At 39.2% G+C, this 13,254-nt stretch overlaps 2 protein-coding genes across 2 annotated transcripts; both read left to right on the forward strand.

The window, feature by feature from the left end:
• The first annotated feature begins 1,601 nt into the window (after positions 1-1,601).
• Positions 1,602-2,680, forward strand: LOC145442238 (uncharacterized). Its single transcript, XM_080320139.1, has 3 exons — positions 1,602-1,795; positions 2,012-2,179; positions 2,247-2,680. The coding sequence occupies exons 1-3, from the start codon at positions 1,726-1,728 to the stop codon at positions 2,312-2,314; spliced, it is 306 nt and encodes a 101-aa protein (XP_080176265.1). The 5' UTR covers positions 1,602-1,725; the 3' UTR covers positions 2,315-2,680.
• A 2,318-nt stretch (positions 2,681-4,998) lies between these two features.
• LOC145443770 (uncharacterized) lies at positions 4,999-6,930 on the forward strand. Its single transcript, XM_080321725.1, has 2 exons — positions 4,999-5,246; positions 6,650-6,930. The coding sequence occupies exons 1-2, from the start codon at positions 5,056-5,058 to the stop codon at positions 6,813-6,815; spliced, it is 357 nt and encodes a 118-aa protein (XP_080177851.1). The 5' UTR covers positions 4,999-5,055; the 3' UTR covers positions 6,816-6,930.
• Positions 6,931-13,254: the final 6,324 nt, after the last annotated feature.

The following is a 13,254-nucleotide window of genomic DNA, read 5'->3' on the forward strand; positions in this document are numbered from 1 at the left end:
CTTCATATTTAGGTGAACTTCCTTCGTCACGTTAAGGAACTTTTGGCCGATTACCCGAGACATTTCTGAAGACGCTAAAATAGATTTCAATCTAATCTCAAAGTTTGTTTAAACAGCGTACTTTGGTGGCGTTGGTTTACCGACAGGCTCACTTTTCAATCCACGCCGAAGTCGCACGTCCCATCTCACACAGATAGAATTTCAATTCGAATCACCGCAATTTTTGAAATGCTTGTGAACTTAATCATTGGGAAGTTATTCAGAACTCCGCGGTATAAAGCGTTGAGGCATATTGAAAAAATAGCGCTCATCCGAAAGGCATGACTGTCGGGTTAAATCCCCACCACATGAGATGACGCACTGACATGAATGTAAGAATGATATACAATGCAATGCCTATGAATATCGACGGAGTATACTGATATTTGCTTGTTTAGATGAGTGTTTTTAAACCTGAGGGTCGCGATCCCCGTGGTGTCGTTTGTGTGTTCCTGTGTTGCCAGTAATCCGCATCCCAAATAGCCCCTGAGTCGGGAATTGGAAGATAAGTAAATTAGATATGTCGATTTAACTTATGATTTCACGGTGCTAAATACATAACAATAGAATGCGGCAAAATGTGGAAACGCTGATTAAAAACATCAGCACTAATTTTTATTTTAGGAGGTATTATGCTATTAACGATAATGTGACAAAATTTTAAATAAAACTGCTACAACTTTCATGCACCTTTCGTGGGCCTTAAAACAGTTTCAGAACCCCTGATATAAAGCAACCACACGAGAAAAATGACTTTCTAATACGAGACGTACGCGGGATTCGACTGAAATCAATAGTAATGTGGGGGTTTCAATCAATTTTACTGCCCGACGCAATCAGGTATTGGAAATTATGAGGGCACAGGAAAACCATCTCAATTTTATGTGAATCGAAAGCGTCGGGATTTCCTAGGAAATATCGAGATGCTGATGCTCATCGATGATGAAACATATTGCAAAGTTGATTTGCATTAGCGGTTGCCTCACAGATACGGAGAAAAGTCAGTTCGAACTCAATCGGCGGTAAGGCGGTTGCGTAGTTGTGATATATATATCGTATGTGCCATATAGTCCTATTCGTTAAAAAATAAATGAAGTAACGCGCTTTCTAACCCGGCGTCTTGATCCTTGCTCGTATCGCGGCCAGGTCGATATTTATGGTTATGTCTTCAGGCAACACGTCTGATGTTCTCCTGATATAGATATATGGATAAAAATATCGACCTGGCTTTGCGAATTGTTTGTATTTCTGTCGCGATATGAAGGCAGATTATGCCAAATATAGATATTACGCGTGATATTGCGTGATGCGATGCATGTAATTGGCCTTATAGCGACATGGAACACTCCTCGTTTCTTGTCTTGCGACTCAGCCCGTTTCTCTATGAGTAAGCCCTCGGTCTGTCGATGCAGTACCGCAAATGTAATGTACCGGATATTTTCTCAGTAGCTGATGGTATTTTAATTAGTTTCCACCCAGGATCTATAATGACGGAGTGTCATTACCGAGGTAATATGTATTGGGGATTAAAATAGATCAGTCGTTCGGGAAATTGGTATATAAGGTGGACGAAGATCATGCTGGATATCAGTCCACTATTCGGCGTCTCCAAACGTATACGACATATAGAAACATCGTCTGATCTCCTGAATTGATTCAACAATTAGAACATCTGCTTCTACAACAATGAAGGCTATTTGTATATTGGCTATCGTTTTGCCCGCCACTCTTCTCATCGGATTGTGCAACGCTCAAGGTGAGTGTATTTCAGAATTGCGAAACTTTCAGTTACAGTTACATTAGATTAGATTAGATTACACAATAGATAAGTAATACTAATGAATTGAATAATGAATGAAATAATTTTAATGCAGCTTCAATCGCCACACAAGACACAATATCGTGTTGCAAGACAATTGCTACTATGATATTTCGTCAATACAGTTGAATATAGTCTAAAACTGAATTTTAGACGAAAAGCAACAGTCAGAAACTACCACGACCGCCGTTTCTGAAACAACTACCGCCAGTAAATTGGATATCACACTGGAAGAAATCTGCAAGCAAGTCTTTTGTCAGGTAGTTACGAAAAAGAACGGAAAAACGAAATACAAGGGGAAATGCTCCAGAGTTCCCAGAAGTAAGTACAAGCATAGACCGGTCAAAAGTTTCAAATTCTACTAACTTATTTCATGTTACTATTATAGGATTTCAAAAAACTTGCAACATATGTAGAGCCAGTTACTGCACTGGGGCAGACGGACCGGGAGTTTAAAGACTAGCAACGAATAGGATTTTCTTATTTTATTAATTTCTTTCAATACTGTGAACTTCTATGCAACCTGAAGTCTCAAGCACCATTTTTACAAACGATATGATCATATTTCAATTTTTTAATATTTCAATTGTGATAGTGTGTATTCATATGTTGTTCTGCAATGCCATCGATTGTTCCATGTTTCGTGAATTTCTCCTCATATAAGTTACTATTTCGATGGTGTTTGTTTGGTCAATTTATAACTTTCTGGAAAAACAAGTTAACGTTTTGTTATCTGGTTGAAAATTGTACTTCCCTACTTGTTTTCTAAATTTCCGCAGTAACTTTTTAAACTTTGAATAAAATAATCTTCACTAATGTAAACGATATTTTGGCAACTAGAATACATATTTAGCGGTAGACAGTTTTATCTGGGATGTGAGAAGAACAAATAGATCTTACAAGGGATACAGGTAGCCTAGAGGCCGATAGCTAAAATGTACCAACTAGAATTTATATGATCGGTATTCAGTGTTCAGACACCGGTTTATACTTCTGAAATTTGACGTGAAAGATGCATCAAAATCAGTAGGTAAAAAATCAGTTTATGGCTATAGTTCCTACTCGCGACTCCTGAGCCACATATACCTATATGACGCGACTTTCGTCATATACAGGCATTCAACACCTCTTTTTTACGGTTCGGGCACAAAAATGAGAGAATTGCACTGCGGAATATGTATGATATGTCCAGTTATTTGAAAAACACCCAACACTTGTATAGGGCATGTTATAAGTCGAAGGACTATATTTATCATAACAACATTTTTTTAAATCGTGTAATATGACACAGTGGCTTGATTATTTTCGAAAGACCATATAGCTATAGCACGATCGTGCAGTTTTCTTGCGCTAAAATAGCGGTAGTATGAGATATTGAACCCCGCAGTCGGTGTAGTAGAAGCGACATCATACACGTTCAGTAAACTAAGAATCACGGAGTGAAATTTGGTCCGCAATGACGTAAAGTGATGAATTTATTCTGCCGTAATGAACGCATGGTGACAGATGAACCAACACCGGTCGAGTACATTTTGACGCCCTTTAGGGAGGCGGGGGAGCCATTCCCCATGGATACGTCAGAGGTGATGTTGAAATTAAAGATCTATGTTGTTTACGAATCTCTTTGCCGATACATTGAGCTAGACATGACATGCGACTAGTCAAATTCTATGATTTGGCACGTGCAACTGTAAAATCAACGAAACCAATCGATTTGCGATACCGATGCATGGCGGCTACAGTGATCTCACAAAAATTAATATCGTGACACATTTTGCATCATTATGCTTGATTTTGCAAATCCGGTCCTAACGGAAGATGACCGCTCAATAGATAACGTTGAGGATAATTATGCAAAAGTCAATAAATTGCTGCTAATGCAGCTAAGCCTGACTTGCATGGACGCCTCTCGGCGATTTTCCAAGTGAAAATATTTATTTGCTGCAGGTAGCCCATAGTATACCGTCGGTCATTCTTCGTCGCACACAGTACATGCATAAAAAGGAAAGAAATATTGTAATTTCAGATGTTATCTACATATAGGGGTGGTCAGGGCTAAACAAAACAACAACAAAATATGATTATCCCTAATAAACATCTGTGTATTAAAGCATTTTGATTTTAAATGTATCATCATGTTAATATGTCGCGATAGCGATGTAGGTAAATCCATCAAAGGGACAACGGATCCCTATATCATAGCGTTGCTGCCTTTAACCAACCTGGACAACTATTGAACGTCATATCTCAGACTATACATATGACCGATGGTGTAGCTTCCTAAATCTCAGTATCAGGAAAGGATGACATTGAACGTTCACGGATGATGGATTAATGTAATGAGTTCGATGTTACGTCACATATTTCAGATTTTCGGTAGACAGTAGACAGAAGACACGTATTCGCGACTCGTATTCGCACCTTAATTGCCATGTAACATCCGCTATTTTCTCCCCGATAATTTCCATTTAATGCCCATAAAGAATTCCTGAAGTTTGATTGATTAGTAATTTGAAATAACGATGATAATTAGATACCTATTTTTACAACAATGGCCGATATTAAATATTGCGGGTATCGTGAAAAATCGATATTGTTCGAAAATGACGCGAAAGTCTCCGACATCTATCCACGATCAATACCGAACAGCATAGCCGCTGCGTTAAATCGCCGAAAATTCGATCAGATTTTCATTTCTGGCTAGGCCGAGTGATAGCTAATACGGGTAAACTAATGTGATATACATAGTAAAAAAGTCGTTTAGGTAAATTGTTTCCTGTATCTCTACTCATCCCGATGCAATCGCGGGTTCGGTATCTGCATTGATAAATGTTGCTCTTTGGATAGTACAAAATGATATCTAACAGGTGTGTAAAGTATATGATGTGCTAACCAACTCAAAGTCAAAAATAGAATTATTTAACACACGTAATCTAATTAATTAAATATCAGCGGGCTTTGTGAAATTAGATGTTAAAAGATAATTGTTGCTGATCACTAAGCTGTCGGGATGTCGATTTCCGCGACGTAGCATAACATTACGGAATAAATAATGTCGCAGAGATCCTGCCAATTTCACAGGAAACACGTGCTCTTTTATGTCGTCACACTGCGACCGAATATACAAATATTGTTACATTTTATCCTTCAAAGCACTGCATCCTGAATCAGGGCCGCGCTGCGAAAGAATCTTGAAAATGAGCTATCCGTTCGGGAACGACTCCGGCAATTCGAAAGGGTTCCCTCCGAAGATGAAAAATATCGAGCGTGAACGTTCGATCAACGATCGCGTGCTGGCGAACAGACTGAAAGTAATCGAACAAGAAATAGCAACTAACCACAGAGCGGCGTGGTCGGAGTCACTGGAAGAGTCGAGTATGATAAGGAGGTGAGGTGAAACCGCAAGTTTGTAACAAGCTACGCAGACACAACGCAATTTACGAGCGTAAGTTACACTTGACAGGCGTAGAAACCTAAAAATATCATGGGGTCACATTGCGGTCAGGACAAAATAATAATGCTCGAAGGAGCAACACAACTTCTTGCTTGCAAAAATTATCGACCTATAGCTACGGGATGCATTATGCGGCGATTTCTGTTGTGTGCGGTGCGCTAATGATAGTTTGTCAGGTTATAACTTTTTGGGTCGGTGAGGATTCTGAGCCCCGTTAAGAAAACTGGTCTTATATCTAACCGACGCTCGGGCAAAGGGTAAAAGTTGAGATTGCAGGGAAACACAATGCGAGGTCATGACCGTTCAACATCAGACATGTGCGCCCACATCGCTACGAAGATACAGCGCGCAAAGTTCCGTGACCAAGATCCGGCTTCTAAAAATTGATTGGTAATCTAGGATAAAATCATTCGTGTCGTACTTTCATTTCAAGATATTTGTTCGAAAACAGATGTTAGTTAGAGTTACCATATTTTGGAATCGGGAAAGGAGGACACTTGTTCAAGATTTTCAGACTTAGAATTGCGGAGTAAAATGCGGAAAAAATGGTAAATTTTTCCCAACTTTATGGTTGGTTGACTAAAAAAAAGGTTAACTTTACGGCTCGAGTCGCTAAATACAGTTTTTCTTTCACATTCTCTCTTGGCTGACTAAAAAACAGTCGTCACTTACGTTCGAACCACGAATTTCCTGTTTAGCGTCATTCATGCCCATTTATACTCGAATCTGTCCACCAACTTAGCTCAAAAAGCTGTAAAGAAGGACGAATTGCCAAAAAGGAGGACATTTAGGCGTCCTCGAAGAACAATTTCAAAAACCCGAAAAAGGAGGACGTATGGTAACCCTAATGTTAGTAGAACCCTCGCTAGCGATGTAGGTGCAACTGAGATACATCGAGCATTTGATCAAATTTTTAGAGATGAGAATCTGAAGATTGTGTGGAGGCTGCTCATTGAGTCCCTATGCCGGTATTAGAGTGTTCGAGTATTAGTATTATTGAAGACAGTCTCCTCACACTGAATGATGAACGAACTTAATCGATACAACAAGAGACTTGAAAGCTAGGGTACGAATACTATCTACAGTGCAGCAACGCACAAAGGCACACAACGCAAATACGCTGTACAAAATGCACCTGTTGTATATCTTTTCATCTGTCATAATCCCCGATTACTGTGAAATGTTTTGCTACGGCTTGCCTCCCGTTAAAACATATGCAGGCATACGTGGAATCGTACGTACACAGAACGAGGTCATATTTCCTTTGCGTTCCGCGTGAATAATTTGCATTCAACTAGTACGCATAACAACCGGTTCATTCGGATATATCTTTGCAGGTTTAAATCCGACCAGGTCGAAATTAATCGCCAGATGATGACCGCAAAGAACGTATTTGTGACAGTGCGAAGGTCAATTCTGAAAGATCTGCTTGAGAAGGAATACGAAGGGTATTTGAAGGAGCTCAACAGTCGCAGCGAAACATTTTACAAATCGAGATTATAATAAACGAATGCGGTATGCATACTGCACAGTGCACAGTCATGCAAAATCGCGAACATATCCTGATATTTGGGATAATCTTAATTTTATATCATATTACATTTCATACATGCGTTTATGGCTGTGGAGTGTTTATACTGATTGACAAAGTTTCGTGCATCAACTTCAGGGGGCACTTCTCTTTAGAAATAATTTTTTTGTGTTTTTTTTCTTCATCGATCTAGAACGGAAATTTCACGCTCTTCCCAAATATGTCATTCTTTTTATGATATTCCAACTCCTTCTTATCCAAAATTAGTTTCTTTTGGGGACCATTTCATTAAAAAAAAAGAATTACAGCCCAATTTTTGCTGCAGTCTTGTTCATTCTAATCCATCGTTCACCTTTGCTGGGCGAAATAGCGCCATCTGGTGAGATCTATGCTGTAGAGCTCGAAATGAGTGTTCTAGTATAGTTCTAGCCAGTCTGCCTTCATAAACTTGGCTGCTTCACAGATTCAGTAAGCGGGCGAGTTGAGGCTGTTTTTTTTCATTATTTTTTTGATTTGTTGACTGATAACTGACAATATTGGGTAGTATTTATTGTTTGCTTATCAATAAGTGTTCTAGCGTGTCTGCTTTCATATACTTGGCTGCTTCATTGATTCAGTACTAAGGAAATGGTCCAGATGGAGGTTGTGTGTTGTCCTATTTCATCTTTTTCATTCATTGACTGCTGACTGACAATATTGGATAGTATGTATTGTTTTTTGATAACTGTCTTGGATTGGTTTTCATTTCTAGCTATCAATATGCCTAGAATGAGTCGATCAAGCAAATTTAGAATTTTAGAAGAATCTTTGAAATGGAAAGATGCATTGGTGGATTCACCAAAACCCAAAATGAGTCATTCGTTGCGACAATAGGGCCAAGGTGCCTGAAGAGAAGGTACTTATAAACTATGGCAGTAAAACGTGCTGTAGCTATGACTGGAATATTGGATGCAGAGTATACTTGAGTGTTCTTGAAAGCCTAAACTTGCCAGTGAACACGTTCACAAAAATGGAACTGGTTTGAAGCGAAAAAAAAAGACAGACTGCATCTCGACGCTCTCTCGCTGTGAAAAATTCAAAGAGTTCAAGAGTCCTTAGACACATCAGGCTATGTGCCTGGCAGCTATTAATGCTCAGGTTGTGTTATATATGGTTCAATGTATGATGCAAATCAACTAATGTGGCCATTGATGTCATGATCAGTGTTCATATCCTGGTTTTTCGCAGTTATTGTAGTATTATTTTTTTAAACGCGTTTTTTTCAAAATATACTTTTTCTGCACAAAAATTGTATCTGCTCGGCACCTGCTTGTCCGATTCATCTGAAATTTTGCACAAATGATGGTTAGGGTATGTATAATGAAATAATGGAGCCTTTTCTCAAAGTTTTGTCCATAAAAATTTTTACAGGGGAAAGAATTTTGAAAAAAATGAAAATTTAGGGTTCGCTGACAAAAATTTCATAAATTTTGTTAGAAAACCTTTTTTTGAAAATACCTCCATTATTTTGTAGATATATAACTGTACTATTACTACAACAATATTTGAAGGAAAATCTTGACAGACTTTTGAGTTTTTAGGATTTTTATTACGCGTGTTCAATATTTTCATGTTTTTTTGAGTAAGTGTACCGGTGGGGTACATGCTCATGGTACAACATAAAGACCATATTTGGAAAGGAAATTTCCTGCCCTTTCCAGTAATGTATGAATTATGGGGCTCGTAGCTACCTTTAGGAATTCATGACTACAAACGTGAACACCTAAAAAAATCACTTTTAAAGAGAAGTGCCCCCTTCAGCACTTCTATATCTGCTATGTGTATTTGACAAAATACGACCTTTGGACTTTGAGTATGGCATGCAACTGCTGTTTATTTCTCAACAAATCCCTAATTCATAGAAACAACTTGGTAATCAATGAGTCAACAAGTTGACTAACGAATGGAAATCACCCTAAAATAGCGCATTTAAAATGAAGGCCAAATCGTGGTATGATAGCCGCTTGAAGCAATCGCTCATTTGCAAGATGGTAATGGTTCGATTTACCTACTGCATTATTACGCCACCTAACGACCATTATTCACAGTCTCCTGTTCGCAGCCTATACTGGTCAGAAGTGCAAGCGGGCTGTCTCGAAGTATTTTGTTCTGGTCGTCAAAATCGTTTTACTTAATCAGAATTGCTATCATACCAAATATGCTGAGAGACTTAACATATTAGTAACCTAATACGCAAATTAAAGCTGTACGGTACCATTCGTCTCGTCAGTGGAACAAACTAAGCTAAAGTGATACATCCAGGGATGGTGTGAACAGTGAAAGTGAGGTTCACGTTCCCATTCTGTGTGTGAACCTCAGAAATTTAGAGGTTCACGTACACCAACGAGCCTTGGTGGATTCTGCACTGTGAACCTTTATCACATCTTACAATTTTCCACGTCATTTTCTAACATCTTTGGTTGACATTCTTTGCATTTCAGCTTCGAACCACTGTATGCATGACGCTGGCAGCGTAAAAAAGCAACACTAAACGAGCATGAACCTTGCCAATCTCAAACATTTTACTTGCTTTGTTACAAAAGTTTGCTCGAAATATTCAGCTTTCCGTTTGTGAATATTTAGCGAGCTTGACCCCCTATCACACAATAGCGTGAACAAAATACACAGCATGTAGGTACTAGGTAGTCAGCGAATGATGCTTATTCAACGAATCAATGAAATTGATATAAGAATACATCGTCTTCTAATGTAAATATCTAGAAGGCGTACTAGATCCGTCTTGATTTGATATGTTTGCTGTGTCATAAAGACCAAATCCGTGCGGTGGGGTGTTGGCTACTGTATAGCTTGCTTATGGGGTAATATCGGTGGCAAGTATAGAAATCTGTTTTACACCCTGCTCAATATCAATATATCAATAGTCAGATGCCGATTACATTGTCCGGCCTGGCCTGGACCGTTAACGCGTAAGCTGATATTCCCTTGCAAATCCTCGTCGAAATTGTTGGTAAAGCGACGGAAGATATTGATTTTATGGGATTATTAGAGCATTTGATTGTTTCGGTTGATATATTTAGTGACGTTTAAAAAGTCAGCATGTAATTCATTACTGTACTCAAGTGTAGGGTTGGAATTAGCAATACGACGTCACGTGACGTCATAGGTTCGCGTTGGCGTTCACACAGTACCTTTCAAAAAGGTTCGCGTTCACACTAACGTTGGGATCCAGGGAAATCCCGATCCCGGGATCCCGGGATTTGAAGCAATCCCGATCCCGGGATTAATCTCTCTTATTTTTGTAATAAAGCAGTGTCGAAAACTCTGCTGATTATCCAAAACAGTGGTCACAAACACGCGGCCCGCGTCGACATTTTCTATTTTCAAGTATTCGTCAATATTTAAACTGGAAACTATCTTATTTCGGATATGAGAACTTAACATTCCCTCTAAAACCACTCCAAAAACCTGAATTCTATCACATGTCAAATGTCCGCTAGCTGCGACATTACAACGCGACAGCTTTTACGATGACATGATGCATTTGATTTCTCGCATGGTGTCTAACTGCCTATAACTCATTATATCGCCAAATTATGCCAAGCACAACAATATTTTTATTAAAATATTCAAAAATATGAATTTTTCGTGAATATTACAATAGTGAATCACATTTTCACAATGTGTATGGAATGCCAGTCTGCAAGGTCCGTCAAATAAGGCCTACTTGGAAATAGGCTACATATTATATCCCTATTTCAGGGGTGGACAACCCGCGGCCGTAGAACGAAATTTTTGCAGCCGTGGACACGTAATTCAATTAGTATCTGTTGACGGGCGTCGACATACAATTTGAATTTACGAATGGACTCCCGATTTATCGCTAGATTTTAATAAATCTTGAAATTTTTTTCGCGTCATGCGCGATTCAATAGGACTTCAATTTTCGATTTTAATATAGTATGGCCCTTTGCAATTAGAGCCTCACATTACAGATTCGAACAGCAGAGGAAAATGATGCGCCTCATATAAAAATACAAACCCGGAATCGTGCACTCCTCTCTATACCGACAATACTGATGGGAGATCAAGAAATTACAGTATGCAACAAAGTGACTAATAACAAATGGCCCAACCGAAGATGCATCATCAATCATCATATATATCTTGCCTTAAAATTTTGAAAACACCCCATCCATCAACTCAACCGGTGAATCTGATCACACGGGCTGAGGAAGGATAAATATTTTATAGCAATATCACATCCGTATGGGCTGAGAAATGATAAATGTTTGATAGTAATATGTAAAACTACCACTATTAATCACGAAATTCATTAATAAATAAGAACAATTTTTATCGCTTCTCGCGACAATGTACAGAGCAGACCCATAACATGAACATTGAACAGTGACTATACTCGCGATTTCGGTGCGTATAACAAGACTATATATTTGAATAGATAAGTCCGGAGCTCACCAGATATGAACATAGACATCCTAATATGGGCATTAGCTGTCCAGCTAGTTCATTACGACTATGCCCCGGAATGCGGCCGTATGCTTCATGAGTAGTCGAAATGCGTCCGTGAATGGTCAGAAGGTTGGAAACTAGTGATGGTGTGAACGTGAGGTTCACGTTCGCGTTCTGTGTGTGAACCTCGGAAATTTAGAGGTTCACGTTCACAAACGAACCTTGGGAGGTTCTGCACTGTGAACCATTTTCATATATTACAATTGTTAATTTATTATAACACTATGCACTCTATGCGCGGCCATGGCAGCATAAAAAATCAACACTAAACGAGCATCCACCTTTGACAATCTCAAAAATTTTACTTGCTTTGTTACAAGTTTGCTCGAAATATCCAGCTTTCCGTTTGTGAATATTTGGCGACTCTCTGCTGGGAGCTTGACCCTCAATGACGCAGCAATAAGAGCGAAATGCACTAGATGTAGTTAGTGAATGATACTTATTCAACCAATCAATAGAATTGATATCGTTGTCTGATGTAAAAAATCTAGCAAGCGTGCGGGGTCAATCTTGACATAATATGTTTACTGTATCATAAAAACAAAATCCGTGCGATTGTGCTATTGGCTATACTGCTGTATAATTTGTTAATACGGTAATATCGGTCGCAAGTATATAGTGACCCGTTTTACACTCTGGTCAATATCAACGTGGAAATACTTAGACGCCGAATACATTGTCCGGTCAGGCCTATAGACCGTTAAGGCGTAAGCTTATATTTCCCTGCAAGTCCTCGTTGAAATTGTTGGCAAAGCGAAGGAAGATATTGATTTTATAGGATTATTATATCATTTGATTGTCCCAGTTGATACATTTAGCGACGTTTAAAACGTCAATATGTACTTCAGCATTGTGGCATTATGTGGCCCGAGTCGTCGCTCCGTATCGTGCACATTGATATAGGCTATCACTTCACTGAAATAGAGGGTTGGAATTAGCAATATGACGTCACGTGACGTCATGAGGTTCACGTTCGCGTTCACACAGAACCTTTCAAAAAGGTTCGAGTTCACACGAACCTGAACCTTTCAGAGGTTCACACCATCCCTATTGGCCACCCCTGCCCTATTTGATGCTGTGGTCCGCCGCGTCATCAGAAACTACGAAATTGTCTTGCGAGCAAATTTGAGTCTGAGACCCCTGGTCTAAACGATGATGCTCTTGATACTCTGATGTTTTTGCGTCGATATTAAAGGGACTAAATGTTGTTTGTGTAGCTTGTATGTGCAATACACTATTTTTCTAATCCCGGGAAATCCCGGGATTGAGAAGCGAAAATCCCGGGGATACCGATCCCGGGATTTCAAATTTGATCCCGAAGTCCCAACCCTAGTTTCCACTAATTTGAACCTTTCAGGTGCTCGAATACCACCCCTAATACATACATATCAACTTGAATCGTATGCGGTGGATGATGTTGACCAAATGTCATCAGCCTTATGCGATCGGCTGTAATCAGTCGCAAACTTGAGTAATTGCAAGTTGTTTCCATCATGTCTCTTGCTATCAAGCAGCGTGGTGACTAGTGTACACTGTGCAGTAACTGAAATGCCGATGTGCGAAGTTTAAGTGTGGTGAATTGTAAAAATCTTAAGCTTATACCATAACGCCATGTCTGTTAGCCATGTTATCAGTTACTCAAAGTCATGCTCAGCAAGATGTCGGTATATTTCGATTATCCAGTTCCCTTATCCAATTTCCCTTTGAATGCATGTGGAGTCAGAACACCGTGCCGCTGAGAAGGTCAAAATGATGTTTGCTGTGGGCCACCAAATGAGCCTCACTCATTGGAATCAATTTATCACAAGCTGAAGAATCAGAAGAAAAAACGCAAACAAGATAAATTCAACCAATGTAGCGCGATTTGAATTCGATTCACTC

This window comes from Botryllus schlosseri, chromosome 7 (genome assembly GCF_051294905.1).
Source record: "Botryllus schlosseri isolate E-star chromosome 7, Bs_hap1, whole genome shotgun sequence".
NCBI classification, from domain to species: Eukaryota; Metazoa; Chordata; class Ascidiacea; order Stolidobranchia; family Styelidae; genus Botryllus; species Botryllus schlosseri.